We start from the raw sequence: 22,353 nt of genomic DNA on the forward strand, positions 1-22,353 counted from the left end.
ACACCAATTATGTTTGCACAAGTACAGAATCATTATAGAGAGTGGAAAATGGACAAAAATCTGGCCTAACAGAGTAAACGAAAAAAAAAATAACTTCCTTATTGAGTATTAATCCTTTCCTAGTTTTCTTTGCATAGATGAAATTTTCCAAATCTAGAGTCCCCTGTTCTTCAAACGTGAGCAGAAGGACACTAGTCTGGGAGCGCCTCCCCTCCCCCCACCCGGTAGCTGACAAACCCTTCTTACATGGTGGCTGACTGATGGGAGACTTTTCTTAGAGACCTGGGGCTTCCTTTTGAAATGCAAACATGACAGTAACTGTTCCATTAAGAAATCCACATGCAGCCTGTTACTTGAGTAAGGGGGAAACATTTCCTTTGGGTCTCAATCAAGTTAATAAATTTAAGACACCTGGGCGAGCCGGGCACACTGGACTTTGGGCAGAAGCCCAGAACTACAAGAGCTAATGCATTATTTGACTGTGTCTCTTTAGGAGAAAAAACAGTCTTCTGCCAACTCAGCTCAGGAATCAGATGGGAAGTGGGGAGGGGCCAACTTGTAGCTCGTTGAGAAAGCAAACTACAGATGATCTTAGGAGAACCGTTCTCATGTGAGTGTTTCCTTGAGCCAGAGCGAAGGGCCTAGAAGGGGACAGCTGACGCGGCCTCTGCTGTGGTTACCTGGATAGAGGTCAGGCCCCGGCCCGGGGGAGCATCCCACGGCCCCGTCAGCAGCAGCAGCGTCGTGCGGGGAGGGGGCCGACTGCAGGGGCTGCACGGTGAGGCAGTCCGAGAGCAGGTCGGGGTGGAGTTCTGCGCTGGATCGCAACTAAGAGATGGAGAAAACAGAAGACATGTCAGAAAGGAAAGCTGTCCCTCAGAGTACCTCTGGGGAAAGGCATCATGTCCTAAGGTTCAATGCAATGCAATTCGCAAGTATTTATTAAGCAACAGTGGTGGGTCAGGCATTGGGCTTCACAGAGAGTCGATGATGGTTACTTCGCCAATCCTGATAACACCTGGCAGGGGATTCTGGAAAGTGCAGCTGGAGAAGGACTGGACTCCACTCTTTGAAGTTTCTACTTCTGGGAACCCAGTTTCCTATTATGCTTCCTTTTATTTGCTCTGTATCTAATCGGAACTTGTAGTGATAACAAAAACAAATTCAAAAATATTCGGTCCAGATTCGAAGGTGCTTTTTTTTTTTTTAAAGATTTTATTTATTTATTTGATAGACAGAAATCACAAGTAGGCAGAGAGGCAGCCATAGAGAGAGAGGGAAGCAGGATCCCTGTTGAGCAGAGAGCCTAATGGGGGACTCGATCCCAGGACCCTGAGATCATGACCTGAGCCGAAAGCAGAGGCTTAATCCACTGAGCCACGCAGATGCCCCTGAAGGTGCATTTAAAATACAGACATAGGACCAGGAAAATATCTTGGAGATAACTGAGAAATATCCATTGAGATCTGGTGCCTATCGATTGTACATGAGAGGAAAATACATAGGTTAAGTTTTTAAATACGACAGAGCATAATTAAAAGCAAAACTCAGGTTGTCATTAGCAGCAACAAAAACCCAACAGTAGTTACATGGAAAAAAAAAAAAAAAAGGCCGACCTAATTTAGATCTTCATTTTATCACAGTAACAAAGTAATTCTTTATATATTAAAGAGTTTCATGTAAGAAAAAAAAAATCAAGCCGTAAAAATGTAAGAATAAAGAATAGGCCAAATTTATCTGATTTCTTTATGAAAAAGAATTGTGAGTGTAATTTGAATGGGGAAAAATCATAATGAGAGGTTTAGGTATAGAATAATATCAACCTTCTGCTTCCATAAAAACATAATACCTTAAAAATATAGAACAATACCTGTTATGGATACTGCAAATAGTTAGCATCCTCAGTATTTCAAGAGAGCATAGGAGTTGATTTTGCTTTTATCCAGACAAATCTGAACCTTCAGCTGCATGGCTGGTGTACACGGACTCACCCAACGAGGACTCATGGAGCGTCAGATGCTCCTCCAGGCTCTAGGACCACTGTGATACAGAACGTCTGCTCTAGAGGGGAGGGAGCCCGTGAGCACCTATAGTACCCCATGTCGGAGGCAGCTGACGCTGTGGGGAAGCACAGAGCAGGGCAGGGAGACAAGAGCAAGAGGAGGGAAAACAACCTTGGGCGGAGGAGCTGGGGAAGCCTCTTGGAGAGGGCCCTTGTAAAGAGCTTGGAAAGGAGGAAGGGCAGAAGTCCTGCAGATTCGTGGGGCAAGAGCCCACCAGTCCCACAGTGCACCTGGATGGTCAGAGAAGAAATAAGACTAGATGGGCCAAGCCTGGGGCCTGGAGAAGGGAAACAAGATGGAAGCAGTGATGTGGAGGGGGTGGGGGTACGTTCCTTAGAACCAGGAAAGGGCGGGCCAGATCCCTGCAGGCTCTTAGAAGCCCGGAAATGACCCAGTGAGGGAGGCGGGTCTGCCTCACTGTGCAGCCCTTGATACGGAGAAAAAAGATTTTTAGAAGGAGAAATATAAATGAGCATAAAGGATGTTCAGCATGCTTGCAAGGAAATGCAATGTCAAAACTTTAAAAAACCTTACCAAACTAATAAAACTTTTAAAAAAGAAGGAGTGGTAGTGAAGGTACAGTGAGAGAGGCATTCATAAAAGTTGTTGGAAGGAGTATACCTTCTAGCACAAACTTTCTAGACGTTATCTGGAAATACTTTTTTAAGAAGCATAACTGAGATCATTTAATCTTAGAATCTGTCTTAAGGAAATAGCCAGAGAGGGGAAGGAAGATTTATATCCGATTTTTAAATAATACACAGCATTATTTGTAGCAATATTCATAATTAGGGAACATTACTTAAATGTCCCCAACTAAGGCTAATAAATGATCTTACACCAATTTGAAGGACTCTTGGTCAACCATTAAACTGAAGCCCATGGAGATAAAAGGAAAACACAAAATTATATATATATATATATATATATATCTGGAAATATATATATATATATATATATATAATGATCATTACATAAAGCACATAGACAAAATATGGTAAGGAAGTACAAAATCCAATTTTATTTAATTATTTATTTTTAAAAAGATTATTTATTTATTTGACAGAGATCACAAGTAGGCAGAGAGAGAGAGAGAGAGAGGAGGAAGCAGGCTCCCCACCGAGCAGAGAGCCCGATGCGGGACTCAATCCCAGGACCCTGAGATCACGACCTGAGCCGAAGGCAGAGGCCCAACCCACTGAACCACCCAATCCAATTTTAAAACTCATTTATGTTCCCAGCAGCAGCAGCAACATTATGTCTTTTTTTTTTTTTTTTTTAATTCCTTTCCTCTGGTTTCCATATTTTCTACATTCCAATGATGTGTTGAGCTGGCTTGCACCAATCCAAGAGTGCCATCCATGTGTATCTTTCCCAAATTCCCCACGCAATGATGTCAAACTGAGAGCTTGAAATTGGTCATGATGAGACTATTTCCACCTGAGAGACTGTCAAATGCTACAAATTGGGCTTTTTTCATCTGGAGAGCCAGTGGTTAACTACACCAGCACAGTACAGACAATGACTGTGACCCATACTCTGATCACAGAGAAAACAAGACGCACACACAACATCAGTAAGCTACTACTCCGTAACTTTAGCATTTCTTGGATCCCAACAAGCTCCGTAAAGAGACAAACACATGTCCAAGTCTTAGTCCAAGAAAACGAAAACGGCATAGTGACCCCAAGCATTAGAAAAGAGCATTTAACACATGTTCATGAACTAGCCGTAATTACATTATAATTTCCTCAGCTCTGCCACATTGGTCTCTGACCAAGACCATCTGAATTAATGGCTAACCCTCTCAGGGCTTTTGGAAGGTATGTTTGTTATTTTGGTACTAACCTAACACATGCCGCGTAAGAAAAACTGGAAAAAAATCAAGGCTTCGAATGAGTTCTGGTGATCACTTTTAATTTATATTTCGTTGTTACAATGTGATCTGGGACCCATATGTTCTATTGAGCATAGACATGAATGTCTCTCTGCTTTCTATTACTCTAGGGTTTTATAGTTATCAGTACTGATGCTGTCTTTCCAAGGAATTTCATGGCCATGGACACTCTCAGAGTCAAAAGCAGACAACTTTTCCTTAGCTTCAACAACTATTCATGGTTCCTAAGAGGGTGATTCCATACGACTTTGTGGGGAGCGTTAATTTGGTTTTCTCTGGGATTAGGCATGGTTCTAGAAAGTGCTTCTTAAATCAAACAAGCCTTGGGGAACTTATGCATAATTTCCAAAGACAGGCCATATGCATAAAAATGCAGTAATGATGTGTAAGTTCAGTATTACCCTCTCTGGCCCAGATTATTAGACTAGGAAAGGGTCTTCCAGAACATTTACGGCTCTTAAACATTCTCAAGTCCAGGAATTATCTAAAGGGCGAGGCAGGGAGATACAGAAGGATCTCCTGGGAGGGATGTCCTTCCATATAGTAGTTTTATATCTGGAGTAAGAAACCCAACTATTTATATACAACAAATTACATAATGTATGTTTCAACATGTTCTTAGCTGCTAGGAATGTAAAGAAGATAGAACGAAATTTTCCCAATAGGGGATGACCTCTAACTATGGTTCTCCAGCCTGGGCATGTGGCAGAGTCACCTGGGGCCCTACTGCAGGGCCTCTGACCCAATCATCTGGGTTGCATATCTAATAAAGTCCCAGGTGAGGATGACGCTGTTGGTCTAGGGACAGCACTTTCAGAGCCACTGTTCTCTTCAAATCCTGATGAGGAGAGTTGAGATGGTTCTGGTTCCGGGCACAGGAAATGTCTTGTAGAAATTCAGAATTATAAAAACCAAATTGTCTTTAAGACATGAACCTCATGTAACCATTTCTTATTCTGTCTCCTTGCAGACCTCACCACAAGAAACGGTTATATGAGATTCATGTCTTAAAACAACTTGGATTTTTGTCTCCTTTCACAGGAATAATAAGAGTTAAAAATTTTTCAGTACCATCTAATCACCTGCCCTTAGGAGATAGCAAAGAACTTGCCCTACATGGAAAGAAACTTTACTGGTCTTTATAGAAAGAAGTGACATTTCAACCCACTAATCATCAATTCGTCTGTTTGAAAGGACTGACTGCTGTGTTGCCCAGCCCCAAGCATCCTGACTTATACCAACTCTGTGGCCCTAACCGAGCCCCGTGAGTACCAGCTCACTGTCTTCCTTTATCCTCCTCACCCAGGCACTGCAAAACCACTTCCTGGGCCTCAGCCATATGCCAGGCAGTGTTCTAGTGGCCCGACACACACCAGCAACTGGAGCAGACGAACATGCCCCCTGAGGAGCTCACACTCTAGAGCAGTGAAACAAACTAGCCAGATAAGTAAATTTCCTAGAAGGTAGTGACTGCTATAGAAAAAACGAGAAAAAGAGAACGGGTCGCTGGTCCAGGTACACAGGGAAGAACTGTGGCCTCACTGGAAGGATATACTTGAGCAAAGGAGCTGGGGAAATTAGTTAAGTGCCTATTGAGAGGAAGAGAGTTCTAGAAAGAGAGCTCCTGGAACACTGCCTTGCTGTCTGCAAACATCCCATTTATCATGGCTGCACACTCCTCCTGCCCGGGATGGCCCGTGTTCTCCCAAAGTAGCTTCCCCAAGACCCTGTGTAGGGCCTGGATGAGTGGAACCTTTTCCAACCAGGCCGCCCCCACCCCCCCACCGGACTCCATGGTACAGGGAGTCTTGTTTCCTGTTATGAGCTGAGTCTGCACAATTGTATTGTAAAGCCCAGGAGGACCTGCTAACTTACTGACTGCCCTTCAAACTTCCAAAATTCTGTGGCCCCTGGCTGGGCAGGGCCAGAGAGGGGATATAGCATCCAGCTCCCACAAGATGGATAAGAATGAGACACAATGCTCTATCTATAGGAGGTTCCAATCTCTAGTGGTGTGTGGCTGTGTCTAAAAAATACAATGTGGGCATGTTTTAAGGACCCCTACACAAGGAGATTTTAAGAAGGTACAGATCATTGGAACTAGGGCGGAAAGGCTGCTGCTGTTCTGCCCAAATCCCCTCTGATCACTTCAATGAGCTCTGTGCTGACCCCCTCCCTAAGCCTTGGGGTTTCTATCTTTTGACTTCTGTGTACTTGATGGCCAACGGCCAGCAGACCACTCCCCACCCTGAACACACATAGGAACCCGTCTCTTATGCTCCTCTGTCTCTGAGTGGGACAAACTCTGAGATGTGCTTCATGCTCCGGTGTCCCCCTCCACCCCCCACCATGGGGTCTCTCTGCCCAGCTGCTTCTTCCCCTTCCCTCCTTCCTCTTCCAGATTCTCCTGGGAACACTTCTTTCACAACTCACACGCACCCCAACCTTGGCTCACAGCCTGCTTCCAGGAGCACGCCACTGAGGAAACATCCCACAGATGTGGCTCAGGAACGCACAGAGCCCGTCAACGGGGCTCACGAGATGCTCAGACGCACAGTTTCTTTCTCTTTGGGACCCGCACCTCCCCGACACCAGGGGCACGGTAAACATGATCATTGGAAGTGCGGTGGTCTGGGTGATTATGGATAAAGCTAAAAGCGTAACTGTGGAGTCCAAGTTAAACACAAAACCCAAATTTACAGGAATAATCAGCATTCGAAGGGGCCTCAGGTACCATTGGGGCCAAAGTTTCATCTTCCACGTGACTTCCCCGCAGCAACCCCAGTAAGTGGCTCTCAGCCTGGGCTGGATTCCTTGTAGTCACAGGCCACTTGCTTCTTCACCTTGGCAGTAAGCTTCAAGTTCAGACAGACCCGATTGTCAGGAAGTATTATTGCACATGGAGCCCTGACCTAGCTCTTAGCAATTTTTAGGGTTGCATGTCTCCTTATGTTCACGACCATGCAGTAAGGCTCACAGACGAGCTAGGAGGAAATGAGACATCTCCGAGTCTCCAAAACCACTCCGTGAGTCTTAGAGTGTTAATGATCCCGGGCTTCAATAACCCATTTTTGGGCTTAGTTTCTCAGCCCGTCCAGGTGCAAGTAAACACATTGGCTCCTTAGCTTCTGTATGCTCTCCCATTCTAAAATATTTGTTCCAAATGATAGTTTTTCAACGTTAATAATGAAATCACCCATCAAGGCTCGACAAGGTTCCTACATTTGGAAACTTGAGCTGCTTCCCCAACAATGCAGGGATTTTTCCTAATATATAAAAACAAGGCACCGTCAATAGCGATTTGTATTTGTTTTTTGTTCAAGACTGTTCTGTTAATGTTTATAAGCTCTCGAAACAAGAGACGGAAATTCTACTCCCGTCATTTTCTCATTGCAGATATGATTGAATAATCGTCCAAGATTAAGTGAGTCAAGTGGAAATAATTAGGAAAGGGAAAAAGGCCCAGATTCTTCAATTTTCAGTTCCATTACATTTTCTTCCAAGAGCAAAGGCATTCTGCTAGTCTGAAGTGAGACATACTTCCAAAGAAAATGAGGCACAATCAAAAGCCTTTTGTTTTCCCTTTCTCCAATAAGCAGAGTCTATCTGGGCTGTGTGTGTTCATGCACCACCTTATAGGGATTCCTTTGTTCTCCAGAAATGAAATGCCACCAAAATATGTTTCTGAAGAAACTCAGCCAGAAGGAAAGACAAGTAGGATTTTATTATTTTTTTCCAGAGGGTTGAGGTTTAGTACCAGAACATTCTCATCAAGCGTTCTCTATGACACTTGGAGCAATGTGGATCTTGGGGAATTGACTCATTGCCGAAAGCCTTAAAAATAATTACAATGAATTAACCTATTCTATTAATTACAATTAATTTCCAGTTGAATCTAAAAATTCTCTCCCTGGGGATTCCGCAGCACTGACATTTATAAAGTGGCTTTGGCACATCACAGGTAATTAATCTCCAACAATCTGCTATCAGATTCATTTCCTTTGGGAGTGACCAACTTACAAAAAGAAAAAGAAATGATAATGAAGACTTAGACAAACAGAACTGGGAGAAGCCTCGTTGGGAACATGAGGTACTGGCCAGTTTGGGCACCTGAATTTCTATAATAGGGGATACCGATCTAGTTAGCAAGGATTCCAAAGGTCAAACATTTTTTTGCCCATAGCTGATGAATGAATATGCCAAGATATTGACGCAGAAACACAGGCTGGGGTGTATCTCAGTACAAGGCGTGAAATACCCATTCCAGTATAACGAACACAACAAAAGTGCTGGTTATCCCATCAAAAATGGTGACTCAGGGCAACTGTTCACAGAAACAGAATTTCAGAGTAAAAACGAACAAGGATCCAATCTTCCCATGGGCCCACTCTATGGCAGTGCTGTCCAACAGAACCTTCTTCCATCGTACAAGTTCTGTTCTGTACTAATTAGCAGCCACCAGTCACGTGCGATTAATGAGCACTTGAAATGTGGCTAGTGCAACTGAGAAAACCACTTGTAATGTAACTTAATTGAATTTTAATTAATTTAAATTTAAGTGAGTGCTGTTGAGCTGCCCCCCATTACTGCATATCTTGGTGGCAGCTTGGGCTTTGCCTAAACATCTTGGATGACTCATTTCCCTACAACATGGTGTCCGCCATTGTTCAATACGTCTGATCCTTAGAACCTTCTGCCTCAACCTCAGCTGTAATCAGCGTCCCCGAGATTTCCATACATGGGGGGTTTCTCTCTCCCCTTCTTCCGCAGACCACACGGAGTAACTTTGCTCATAGTCCACGTTACAGCTTTCTTTATATTTGAGAAGCCTCAAAATGCTGTAATACCAGCGAATTTCAGCCCCGAGAGGGGCCGTGCTTTAGTGTGTCGGCCCTCCTGTAGCAGTTTTCCGTCCAGACTGAACATCTACAGATTTTATGTAGATGACAGGATAGTGAAGCAGGAGGAGTGTGGGCGTTTTAGTGGAACAGACTGGTTCAGTGACGGTGTGATCCCGGGCAGGTAGGTTCACTAGCCTGCCTGTAGTCCCCCTTCTATAAAATCAGGATGACAGCAAGGAGCTATCCTTCTTGTTTTGAGAAATAACCTAGATTTAGAAAGCATTTACTAGTGCCTGACACACAGAAGTCACTTACCTCAGCCGTCAGCCCCTGCTCTCCCATGTAAGCATACTATTCTAACTCACCCCTCCAACTCCTCTAGACACTGGACCTCACTGGGTGTGCAAATGTGGAAACAGAAACCAGTGTGGACAGACTGAACGAGCGTCTGGCCAGGACAAACTCATCACTGGCTCAAGACGCTCTACTTTTATCCATGCAGCCTAAAAGAATTAGTAGCATTTTTAAAATTCATGATACATTTTCCTTCTGTTTTTCTCTCTTTCTTTCCCTCTTTCTCTCTTTCTTTCTTCTCTTTTTGTCCATTCATTCATTCAATTTACTTAATTCATTCATTCATTCATTCATTCATTCATTCCATCTGGACACATGAGCCCTTACCTAATGTGTCCAAAACTCAGTGAGGCCAAGGAGGTAGAGGAGTGTATGGGACAGCTGAGTTTCGTGTCCCATGGAGCTGAGAGTGGCTCAGATGAAACTCGCGAGTAAGGACACCCCGAGGTCTTCTTTCACAGGGGAAGCTCCATACTCCTGAAGGCCCTCTACCTTGGGAGGCGAACTCCTGAAGGCTGCGCTGCTGTTGGGTGGTACAGAATCTCTCGGCTGCATTTCAGTTGACTCTCGCTGGCTGGCTAAGACTTCATTTTCCACTTCAGTGCCATAGGCAAACTTGACCAAAATATTCTCTGGCTCCAGAGGTGATCTCCCATCCCTGCCAGCGAGTGCGTTCTCTCTATACAGAGTTCTCTCTAAACCCACTTAACGCCGCACAAGCTGACCGTAAGCCGTTCACAAGCACTTCAAGAGCAGCTTAACTGTGGTCACGAAAGGAAAGAGGGTAGGTTTTGGACCCAAAACACCTGGATTTGAGCTTTCATCTCCTTACTTGCTGGAAATATTAGACAATGATAAACAACTTGTTAATATCTCCTTAGTTCAGTTTTCTCTGTACAATGTGGACAATGATGTTGTTGTGGTCCAAGGTTGTTGTTAGTGGTAGGGAACCTGAGACAGCCCCTCATGCGTGGTATACTGCATTCAATCAATGCCAACTACTATTCCTATCCTGACTTTTCTTCATTACTATGCGGTGTGGAGGCACCATAACACTGTATAAGGTGTACTTGGATTTTCTTTTTCTCCAATCTACGTATCTCCTTTTGTATCAGCCTCTTCCTTTTGCACACCACAGTGTGGCAAGACAACAAAGACATGAGAATGAAAACTTTGGGGTCGATGGATCAAATTCAAATTCAAATTCAAAAGTCCAAATTTCAGTTCTGCCACCTACGAAGAGGTGGCCTTTGTCATGATGGTAACTCAGCCTTGAAAGGCCTCAGTAGTGTCCTCTGCAGAATGGGGGTGAAAACACCAACTCTGTGGGGTTATTACGGTATCACATGATGGGACCTGAGGAGACTGGCTTGTGAGGCACAGAGTTAAATTCATTTGTCTCAGCAGAAACGATTATGGTTGTTAGGAGGGATACCAGTAAGAATCCCCTGGGGTCTTATTTATCCTCAGAAGATAGAGTCTAGGGCCAGATAAATGGTATCTGGATCGAGACGTTAGCGGAGTTTTCGCACATGACCATCACCATGAAATTATTCTATCTCAGAAGAATGTAGCTAGCTTTCATTCTCTTAGCAAAGTCCAAAATAGATCAGAAATCAAAGCCAACCACAAAACCTTTTCAGGACACTGGTGGGATGTGAGTACTTTGTCTCCATGCCTCACTTACCCAAGTCGGTACCACTATCTAGCCATCTTGGACAGACGTGGGGTTCAGTTTTGAAAGGATGTTGAAATCACAAAGGCATGCAGCTTTGGTTTTTCTGTATTGCTATCTCTGTAAAAAACACCATTTTCTTCCTAAGTCAACAGTGTTCTAAAACTGACATCAAGAATCTTACAGGGTTTTGTTTTTGATTTTTTTTTTTCCTGAGTGAAAAACAATACTCAAACGGACACAGTCAAAGGCAGATGCAGACTACATCTGGAGGAACATCGCAAAAGCAGAACAGGACACCGAAGGGTGGATTTTATGTTTAAGACAATTAGAGAAATATTAATAAGGCATTTCACTTGGTCACAAAAAACCATCCGCCTTCACCCTTTGGGGCCGGGTTATGAGGCTGTGAAGACTCCGTGCACGATAAGGGTTTCCTTCTCTCCCGGCTTCATAAATCCCTCCTGCCCACGGCTCAGCGCACTAATGTGACCACACGCACTCCAGCCCATCCAGTCAAGTGTAGCATTTTTCCTCCTATTCAAGTATTCTCAAAGTTTAATTAAACCAGCCAGCTATCTCGCAATTACCATCCCCGTCCATCTTACCGGATCCTTATTGTCTCTTTTTGCATTGATCTCTGACTAGAGCCCCAGCCGGTGCTACCGTGGAACAAATGTGGGGAGAGACCAACAGCAGAACTCATTTTTTTCCTTCCTTTCTTTTAATTAAAATGGATTGTCTGAAAAAGATTTAAGGCTGATCTTAACACGCACGAGTGTTTGGACGATTTTTTTTAAATGCCTCCTTGTAAAAGTTGAAGGCCGTCATTTCAATGGAGAACCCTTGCTTTCTGCTCTCGTATCCATCCCATGCTCCCTGCTCAGTTTAATTTCCCCGACGCGCCCCGCTGACAAGGCCACTTCCCCACCTGCACAGCCCTCTAGTGACTCTCCAGCAAGCATCGCCTGCAGCCCCGACTCCCAGCTTCACCAGGCTGGCTGTCTTCTAGCTGTGTGGCCACGTGTCCCATGCCTCCGAGCCACACAGAGCCCAGACAGTCCCCTCCATGCTGCTTGTTCAGGTCTCCCATTGCTCTTCTGGTCACAAGCCTCCTGCACCTGGGGTCCCCTTACGTCTAGTCCCTGCATATTTACCACACACTCTTCATACTCTGCCAGGCCCTGTTCAATGTCATCTCTTCCCTGAAGTTTCCAGGTCTTCCTATTCCAGAGTCATTCCTTCCTTTTTAAATAGCAATGACAATTTCTTTTTCTTTTTCTTTTTTTTAAGCTTTTATTTATTTATTTTTATGTGAGATAGAGAACACAAGCAGGGGAGCAGCAGAGGCAGAAGGAGAAGCAGACTCCCCACTGTCAGGGAACCCGATGCAGGGCTTGAACCCGGGACCCCAAGATCATAACCTGAGCCAAAGGCAGATGCTTAACTCACTGAGCCACCCAGGCACCCAGCAATGGCAATTTTTATCACCCTGAGGGGACCCATGTTTTCTACACAGTGTAGTACTTATTAATGAAGTCTGTGTGTGTGTCACAGAAGACAAAAAAGTTCTTTGTAAACAGAAACCATGTCTGTTTGATCATGTAAGCTAAAACAGTGCTTCTTTTTATATGAAAGGTCCTCCATAAATTTGGGGGGAAATTCATGAACAATGGATAAATAAAAAACGAATCAATAGTTGCTAAGGACTCATTAATCCATGCTTATCCCTAAAAGCCGCCCCTAAAGACAGATGAAATCATGTCTTCCTGCACTGTGCGGGGAAGAGGAGCAAAGCAAGGAGACGCGCCGAGATTGTCCGCTAAGAATAAGACAGGAACCAGCCAAGTGAAATCTTAACAGAAGTTAAAAAAAATAGACACTTGGAAAGTTTATTTCCTTATAATACTCAGTCCCTGTTCATGCCAAATCTCACTAGATAATACTATTCACATTTATATATTGCCTCTCGGAATGTGCAAATGAGCAGTCCTTCCAATAGGAAATGCTAATTCGTTACATTTATACTTCCCATCTCTCATTCATCTGGAAGGGCTGGGAACACATCCCAATTTCTACCTTGTTTTTAAAGACTCAACATCTAACATATATTTGGTAAGGAGAACACAGAAATTTTGAGCCGAGAGGGCCTGAAATGGCATACTCTAGCCCCCTTTGAGACAACCTACACAGCCAGGACAAGGACTTGCATCTTCGACCACCTGGTGACCAGATGACCAGCCCGGCCCTGGTTCCCCCATGACTACTTCACATACCGCTGGATATTCCTCCAGAGCCTTGTCCCCCTGGGGTGATGCCACCAACATAAGGGCTGGCCCATGGTCTTCTTTCCATCAGTGCAGAGAAGCATGTACTGAAAGTAATGTCCTCACTCCTGTCCAAGGACTGTATGCCTCAGAGTGATGTATGAATCACAGGACCTCTGATCTGCAGGGGACATGAAGCTCTTCTCTTTGGTCATGAGAAGCATGTCTGGCTCAGAAAGTTCTTTAGGGTCAGGCCCGGAACAGTATGGACTCCTCTGGAAGGTTCCCGAAGTCTCTACAGCCTCTGCCAAAGTGTTTTCCATATTCAGAATCTACCATTCCTCCTTGGGAATGGATAATCCTTTAGCTTTCTTACCATCCATCCCCTGCAATGAACTCCAGTTCCTCTCAAAAACAACCCTGTCCCAGAAACCCAGACTGGAAAGCCAGAAGTCCAAGGGAAGCACGGGAGGACGATGAGGGCGGCCGGCAGCCACTCATGGTGCCCGGACCTCGTCTCAGATGCTCTGTCCTAGACGACATCAGTCCTGCTGTTTCTGATCACATGGGGAGAAAGAACACTGGCCCGAGACGAGGAAGCGGAAACAGGTGTTGTCAACGTCGCACGCTGTCCTCTAAGCCGAGAGACCCATGTTCTTTCTCTTCCCCAGATGCCCTGCCATCTGCAGGCCTCGCTGTGGATACTGTCGTTCTCAAGGTCTGCAAGAACTTCAGACCCGGTGGTCCGCCATGTGTAGCTCCACGCACATTCTCTAGGCCTCCCGTTGGCTCGCCTGTCTTCATGATGAGCGCCCTCTTGGAAGATGCTATTCTTGGAAGTAATTTCACTTTTTGACACTGCAGGAAGCTAGCCCAAGTTGTAGCTACTTCAGATCTCTGCAAAGGGCCTTGTGCATTGGCAACTTTTAGTCCACTAGAAATAAATTTATCAAAGATATACTCATATATATGCCCGGGGAAGAAAAAGTGCCATTAAAAACATGTCTTCCCATCGTCCCCAATAATCCTCCCCAGTAGAACTAGGAAGGACAGATGTGTTGTAGAGTCAAACAACAAATATTTTTAGCCCATGTTTGGGGCATGGTTTTGGTCTGACTTTAAAGACAGAAAATTGGGAATTTTATTTTTAGTCCAAAATTAAGTCCGCGGTAGTTCATATAAAAGAAAATCTTAGGAACATATGGTTGAGAAATAATACTTATCTACTCTTCTGAGAATTCTGTTTTACTGTCCATGGAAACTAAAGCCTGTGCTGTTCAGCAACGACCCAAAAGTCTGTAGACAATGGAAGGCGCACATCCTTGGTAAGACTCCCACAGTAATCAGACACCAAGCAAAAGCAGTATGCGTGATACCGGCGACTTCATTTTCCCCTAGTATTTCCAAGATCAAAAGAATATCTCTATTCGACTCTCCTGACACAGTCCTCAAGCTCCCCACCGGGGGACTAAGCAATTCCTTGGTTTCTCATGGCATGACTCTGGGCTAAAATGCTGTAACAGTAACAGCAAACAGGGCTGTCCCCCTGCGACAACGTTCTAATCAGTTTCAAAGTATGTTTTGTTGGTTCTCATTGACGCCACTCAAAGGAACTGGTCACTCGTGGTCTCAAAAGTTTGACAACAAATTGTGTGATTAAATTCCTTAAACACGTCTGTCCATTCCTAATCCTCTTTGGCCAACATCCCTTTCAGAGAAAAATCGCAGCACTCCATGGTGCCTGATTTATATTTCATTTTGAGAACAGGAAGTAAAGGGATTAAAGTTAAGGATTAAAACACTTACTCTTTACTGCATTTTTTTCTCCTCCCAATGGCTTCCCGGTTGCTATGGCTACTGTTCACTGGTCCTTAGCCCTGAATGCGCACGTCTTTGCATTAATAAAATATTTTAAATGAGACTTCACAGAAAACAATAGGGACAGTAGTTTCAGTTCAATTGCTCTTGGAAGAAGAAGCTAACATTAAAAAAAAAAAAAAGTATTTTCTTTGTCTTTGTATTGGTGTCCTCAAGAGTGAAGCCTGAGCTGCAAAACAGCACAGGGACCACGTCAGGCCACGCAGTGCGAAATCAGGATTACGCCGGCAGGGTCTCAGGAAGGCGACTCTGACATGGTGAGTCCGACCTGACTTTCCAAACCAGGGCGTGTAGGAAGTGGAAGGATCCCTGGGAATTTCTCAAATGTTGCAACACCACAGAACATTTAAAAGGCAAAAATGCACGTAGATGTGGTGTTGCAATTTCACATTGCAAACACCAGCCAGGAAATGAAAAACCAGGCCTTTTAACTACCACGAAGTTCAGTTAGGCACAGCGGGCGTAAATATCCTCGCTCCGTAGCCAAGTCACCGGAGGTCGTGGCGGCAGCATCTACAGAGGAGCGTGGCCACAGAGGCGAGGGCCGTGAGCAGCACGTGTCCCCAGGGCTGAAGACATTGGTGTGGATGGTGCACAGAGCGGAGGCTGAGCTGGGCGTCCAGGAGGGTGACAGTGCCAAGAGAGCAAACACAAGTGTGTGTGAGTTGCTCCTTTAACACTCCCCTGACATCCATTTTAGAATATACTGCCTACATTCCTTTACAAAGCCAAGGAAAATGAAGGAGATGGAAGAGTAAAACTCCATTTTAAGATTCTATTCTTCAAGTCCAATAGCAGGATGGGATCCAGGATAAGCTATGGAATGACTTCGAATACACCACCCCTCCTCATTCATTTTTTTTTTCTTGATGCTTGGTTTTTCGTGTCCCCGACATCCAGTAGTTTCAAACAGCCTATTGAAACTATCTCCCTGAGGTCTGGATATCCTCGTCATTTCTCACTTCCTCTGAGCCATGATCCACGGACGGACAGAGATGCTACTTGAAATCCTGTCATTGGAGCCATCTCGACATATCAATGGGAGTGAAGGGGCTGTGCGTCACCTTTGCCATTTAACCAAACAAAAGCATACGGGGGTCTTCTGGAGACAATCTCCCAAGTAGAACCATTGTGATGGTGACACTCTGAGCCCCGTAGTACAGGCTAGAGGAGGGGGTGCTGTAAGTACAGGTGAGCAGCTCCCATAGCAAACCATGAGACGAACGGTGCTGCGTGGGGGTGCTCTGCAATTTCTGAAGTAAACTTGAATGGAAATGGAGAGAGTTACATGCAGACCCACAGGGTACAGAAGTGTGTCTTTCCCAACACCCACGTTCCTTCTTTCCTGGCTTCAGTCTTTTCTTTGAGAAGCCACTTATGCTTGGGGACAACTCCGACAGTGCATGGCCACACCAGGGTCCTGCTCTTCTTGTCCGCCTGCAGTCAAGAGGGGGCGAGCGGAGCTTACTGCCGAAAGGCACGGTCCCCTGAGGCTCTCGGGTCTCCGCATCTTGGGAGCAGAAGCACTGACGGCCTCTCCGGGTGCTCTTTCACGGATGTTTCTACACTAAACAGCTTTGGAAGGTTGACCAGGATCATCTTTTCCCAAACCAAAGGTCAGGTGTGCTTTCATTCATTATAAAGGATTTGGGTTCCCTGTGCTCAGAATTTCCCTCTTGTAACATGGTCCACTGAGTGCACAAATGCTGCCTGGCACTCTCTGTGTCACTTAAAGAAACTGGCACAAGAAAATGAGAATATTCTGTCTACTGCGATTGCTATGAGTAATAAATTCTCCTTTTGTCTGCCACCAGCATCCATGAAGCTGGAGTTGGCTAACTTACTAACGTGCACGCAGGGTCAAATCTCAGAGCCCTTATGGTGCCTGCCACCTACAGAACCATCTCTAGCTGTGCAGGGCACTGGACCAAATGCTTTTGCAGGATTCCTTCCTGACTCTATCATCAACTTGAGTCGCTACAAGTCAGCATGTCCACATCACACTAGAGGTCCAATCTCAAATGATTCACTTAAAGAGTGTTCTAGCCATCTGCTCACTGGGCACTCTCCTGGAATTAGGGCCTGCCTACAGGACTCTAGAATGATCCCATAGCCATGTGTTCCATGGCTCATTAGGGCACATAGGCGATCCCACATATGGGAGATAGGATGAAAGAGAGCCCCCTGAAGGACAGAAATGGAGGGTATCTGTGTGGGCTCAGAGTTGCCCACCTGGATGGCCCTGTTAGCTCCAGCCACCGGAAGGAAGGTTTAGAGAATTTTGAGGCAGATGCTGCCAAACATGGGGGCCTTCTAGGGGCAGGGTCTCTGTCAGGGGGCCAGGCCGCCATCTAACAGAGGGCCGGCCGGTCTAGAGCTTCCGAAGATGATCCTCCCACAACAACTTGACGAGTTACACAATTTCCCATGGTGGAAACTCAGACAGCCCAGACTAAAAACAGTAGCGTCAAAGGAGCACTGGAAGTAGAGTCAGAAAATCTCAGCTGGGGTGTGGTACTCCTGTCACCTGAGTGTGCTTTGTAAAGTCATTCAGCTTCTTGGAACCTTGGGCCTCTCATCTCTCAAATGGGGTTACAATAGTAATTGTGAGGCTGCTGGGAAGATTCAAGAGGTGAACAGCCATAAACATTGCCAGGCATGTTTGCAGTGCTAGCGTACTGCTTCTTGCTATCGCTGATGGTTGAAAAGCTAGAACTAGTACTGAGTTTGCGAGTGTTTGGCTGTGTGAAGGTCTCTGGTCAGTTTCAATCTTAACATCCTGATAGGGGAAGGGGCTCATAATCGGGGTGGATATGGGAGGTGGGAAAACAGGAAGCGTGAGTTCCTCGGCCATGGTTTAGAGCACCTTAGTATGTCTGAGTCTTTAAGACCTGGAAATTGGGGCACTTGTACATATCTTTTCATATAAAAGAACAAGATTACCTTAAAAAAGAAGGAATCCCTGATTGCTATTCTGAATACACAGAAATGAAATGATTTTTGCATTTGCTTATGTACAGAGGAGGAGATGTCAAGGATGTTGTTTGTGCTGCCATCTCAAAACAGAATTTATTCAAAGTCGACAGTGAGTAAATATTACCCAAATGCCTATAGCCAGTGATTATGGGCTAGGTTAGCCCAGAGCTGCTATGATACAGAGTTGCTCATCTAACATGTTCTGCCACCTGTTGACCTGTTTTCCCGACTGTCCTTCCTTTTTCAGAGCCCAGTGATGTCCCTGCAAATACTGTGTAAGGAAAACTCCAAATATCAATGGTTGTTACCATACACCACTGAGTAAAAAGAATAAAAACAGAGAGGCCCCATAATATGTTTATATGTGATAGAAAACTATATGGAAAGATATGCATTGGTGTTAGGCATGTCTATCACAACTCTGCTACTACCTGGCTTTTATGCTTCCCATAAGTGAGAATGCCAAATGGGAAATACTAGAAAAATAATTGCCAGAAGTCGGGAGGGAGAGGAGTAAAGCCTCACACAGGAGAGGAAGCAGCCAGAAAGCTCAGCTAGCTCGTCAGGGAATGGAAACTCTGCTACCCAAAACACTTGTCAATGTGGTTATAAAAGTAAGCTTTGAGAAGGTACCAAGAGATAAGGCCCCAAAAATGGAGAGAGAGGAATCTGTACCTCAAATTTCAACAGGAAAAAGAAAGAAAGGAAGAAAGAAAGAAAGAAAAGGAAGGAAGGAAAAGAAGAGAAAAAAGAAACTAAAAATACCACTGAGCATCAGAATTCTTAAAATCATGCTTGGAAAGATTCTAGAAAGAATTATAGGCTGGTGAGCGGCTCAGAAGGAGGGATGTCAGTAGGAGCCAGGATAGGAATATTGAGAACTACCAGAGAATCCTTATCTTCTTTTTTGATGCCATTATGTGAAAGCAGCATGTATAAGGAAGCTAGCGTTCAAGAGGCTACTCAGCAAAGTCTCCCATGGTAGCATTTTGGACAAGACTGAGAATCCTGGAGCTGACTGACAGCCCAGCGGGACGCAGTCATCACCGGAGGAGCCAGCGCATCTAAAGAATATCGATGAACGGAAATACGCCAGCCTAACAGCCTTGTCTCCTTTCACCTTAAATTCCCAATTCATCCTCCACGTGACCACCATGATTATCTTTCTAAATCAAGGATCCGACCACGGTCTATGTTTAAACATCTTAGCGCGGCTTGGAAGGCCCGTTGAGGTCAGTTTCCTTGTCAACTTTCTCAACCTCGATGGCTTGCCTCAACAGCCAATAAAGGGCATGCGGTTCTCACGTGACCCTCGCTGACACGATTCCGTGGCATGAACAAAACGGAACGGAGAGGGCAGAATGCAATCCACGTGCTAAAAAATCTGGAAGCTGGGTATTCAGAAAAAATTGTAGCGAACTAGAGATCCTAGCACAGAATCTCTCCAGACATCAGCGAGGTCAGAAATGGAAAAGAGGCCTCCTGGGAAGACAGATTAGGGCTTACATGTGGGTGTTCCAGGGTGAAGGTGAGTTTCTGAGCTACAGGAGGGGAAAAAAAAGAGAAAAAAATATATATATACATATATATGGAGTGGGGAGAGAGAAAGAATGATGTTCGGGCATATGAGGCTAATTAAATAACAAAAGAAGAGACTGTCTTCATCATCAGAAAGCTTAAGATGTCATGAAGAGGCTTTATGAATATCTTTTGGGACTTTCTAAATGTGATTCCCCATGCTGGAGGATGTGATTACATTTAAAGACGCTTATAATTCTGATGGACTACAGCTGTGCCCACAGCTGGCCCCGGGGAGCGGCAGTGTAGCAAGCACCCGTCCCGAGAAGCCACTCAGGGAAAACATCTTTCTATTCCAGTTAAAAAAGGCAGCCCAACAGAGTGCAGCCTCCTAACAGTTAACTCAAGGGTTCGTCTGTCCTCGACAAACAGCGGAAAGCGTGAGCATTTAAGATGTCACACGACACTTTGCTACAGTTTATAAAGAGGGCCCCAGATTGTCGGGTGGGAGAATAATCTTTTGCCAGAAGGTTCTGTGGAATGCCAAGATTGCAAACAGTATGTCAAGACTTATCAGACAGCTGGGCATTAGGTCATATTAATGAACCTGGGTACACATTTCTGTAGGTCTTTGGGCTTGTAGAAAAACAGCATACCACCTTTTGGCATCATACTTGGCTCCCTCTCCACTTCTAAACTTTCTCGTTTCTCAGAAACCAACTGAAGAGAGTACAAGTAGTAATAAAAAACGTATCCCGATTCTAAAGGCCAAAGAAATAAAATGGGGTAATGTATACAAAATAGCTCTGAAATGTCAAAGCATGAAAGGTGACAAAACAAGACCCTTTCTTTCTTATCCCGACGACCACAGTCACCATTAAACCATCCAAATTACAGAGATTGGATTCCGCCTGGTAAACCCCTCATGTGGAGCCTCGCGGAAGGCTCACACATGGGCTTGCCAGGCTCCCTAACTTCCAGGCCAGATGGTAACTGAACCAGGAGGGGCAGGAAAAACCTCTGCTCCACCCAGAGAATTCTTCCAATTTTCGGACTGTCGCTGCTTGACCCCACTCCTCAAAGCCAGGTTCCTCAGCAGCAGTGAAAGATGGCAGGCCAGTCTCCTCTGGACTGTAACACCTTTTACTATCACCTCCCACGTCTGTGGCCACGGCTCCCTCCTCCCGGGGCTGAGCTCTGTCTACGTTTAGGACTGTAACAAGCCCTGCACTTACGTGCTCTCACGAAGAACTCCGACAAACCTACGAGCTTGCTGCTACTGTCTCCAAGTCGCAAAGGAGAGCCTGAAGCTCAGGGACGTTAAGTAACTCATTCATGAAACCTGGTGACATCTGGCTTTGAATCCAGGTCCAGGATGCAGAAGTCCGTGCATGGATGGGAGAAATGCACATATAACACACACGAGAGGAAATAGAACAGTAAATCATTATAAGAATAAGGAAATAATGAGGAGTCTTCTGTCAATCTAGAAAAGGCAGTCAGGAAACTACCAAGGTTGAAATGAGCATGAAAGCAAAACTCCTCGGCATGAAACATCTAACCCTCCCTCTAAAAGTAGAGATTTCCAACCCAGAGATACGAATTCTCTGGATGAAAATAGACATCAGGTCAGTCAGCTTGTCTGGTCAAGATTTTAAAACATGTACACCTGACTACAAATGTGTTTCTTTGTGAGGAAAAAGCAAGGTAGATAATATAAACACTTTACAGTTACGTCATGACCTCAGTGTCTAGGTACCGTTTTTAAAAGGCTAAAATCTCTTTGAGGGAAAAATAAATTAATGGAGGAGTCTGGAGTAGAGAAAACTGACTTACTAAAACTCCATTAATAACCTGTCTTGTCTCTTAGAAACTTTTTTTTAGATTTACTTATTTGGGGAGGGGCTGAGAGGGGGAGATAGAGAAAAAAAGACAGAGAGAGAGTGTGGGGGAGGGGACAGAGAATTCTCCAGCAGACTTTCTGCTGGATGCAGAGCTGGATTCCAGGACCCCGAGATCATGACCTGAGACAAAATTAAGAGTCGGCTGCGTAACCGACTGAGCCACCCAGGGGCCGCTCTTACAAACTATGAATAGACAACATGATGTAATTCTTGTACTAATACAAATCTTTATTGGGCAGGCAGCAAGCTTTCCAGTCATTATTTCATTTAGTATGACATAAACACACTGTATTAACAAGCATTGCCTGATATAAAATTAGGACAATAATGACTGATTTAAAAGTTAACATATTATGATAAACTTACATGGTCCTGTAAATTCTCTGATATGTCATGCAAAATGTTTGTAAAAAGTATCTGCTTATTTGCTTGAAATATAATCCTCTTTACCCTCTTAGCAGTGTCTGTCAATTAGTTGGCATGAACATATTTGCTTTGAACGATCGAAGGGTACATACAAAGGGGTAGGACCAGGGAGATCCAATAATTAACTTCCTTCTGTCTTCCTAGTGAGCCATCAATTTGCACTAACATAAACCGCACTTTAAGGTGTGCCATACCCCGTTTTCATGTGGCTAGTGTCACCTTCAAATAAAGTAAGCTCAGCTGAATCTTAACATAAAGGACCCGAGTTTGTGGGTGTGATGGTTATTTTTCTGTGTCCACTTGGCTATCCTCTCAGACCGTTGCGCTGATCTAGGTGTTGCTGTGAAGGTATTTCTTAGACACCCGTTAATGCCTATGATCAGTTGATTTTTAAGGAAAGGAGATTATCCTTGATGATCTGATTGGGCCTGATCCAATCAATAAGAGCAGGACTGAGGTATCCCTGAGGAAGAAGACACTCCACCTGGGGTCTGTCCCCCAATCCCTAAGCTAGGAACTCTGGCACCATCTTGACCCTTCCCTTGCCCTCGCCC

At 44.7% G+C, this 22,353-nt stretch overlaps 1 protein-coding gene across 4 annotated transcripts in view; it reads right to left on the reverse strand.

Moving 5' to 3' along the window:
- The window catches only part of GLIS3 (GLIS family zinc finger 3), a 438,277-nt gene that overhangs the window by 65,924 nt on the left and 350,000 nt on the right, over nt 1-22,353 (reverse strand). For all 4 annotated transcript variants that reach the window (XM_059411957.1, XM_059411960.1, XM_059411958.1 and 1 more), the window contains one exon: nt 681-828. In XM_059411957.1, the coding sequence (XP_059267940.1) occupies nt 681-828 (148 nt within the window). The remainder of the gene's footprint in view (nt 1-680; nt 829-22,353) is intronic.

Source organism: Mustela nigripes, chromosome 9, assembly GCF_022355385.1.
Source record: "Mustela nigripes isolate SB6536 chromosome 9, MUSNIG.SB6536, whole genome shotgun sequence".
NCBI classification, from domain to species: Eukaryota; Metazoa; Chordata; class Mammalia; order Carnivora; family Mustelidae; genus Mustela; species Mustela nigripes.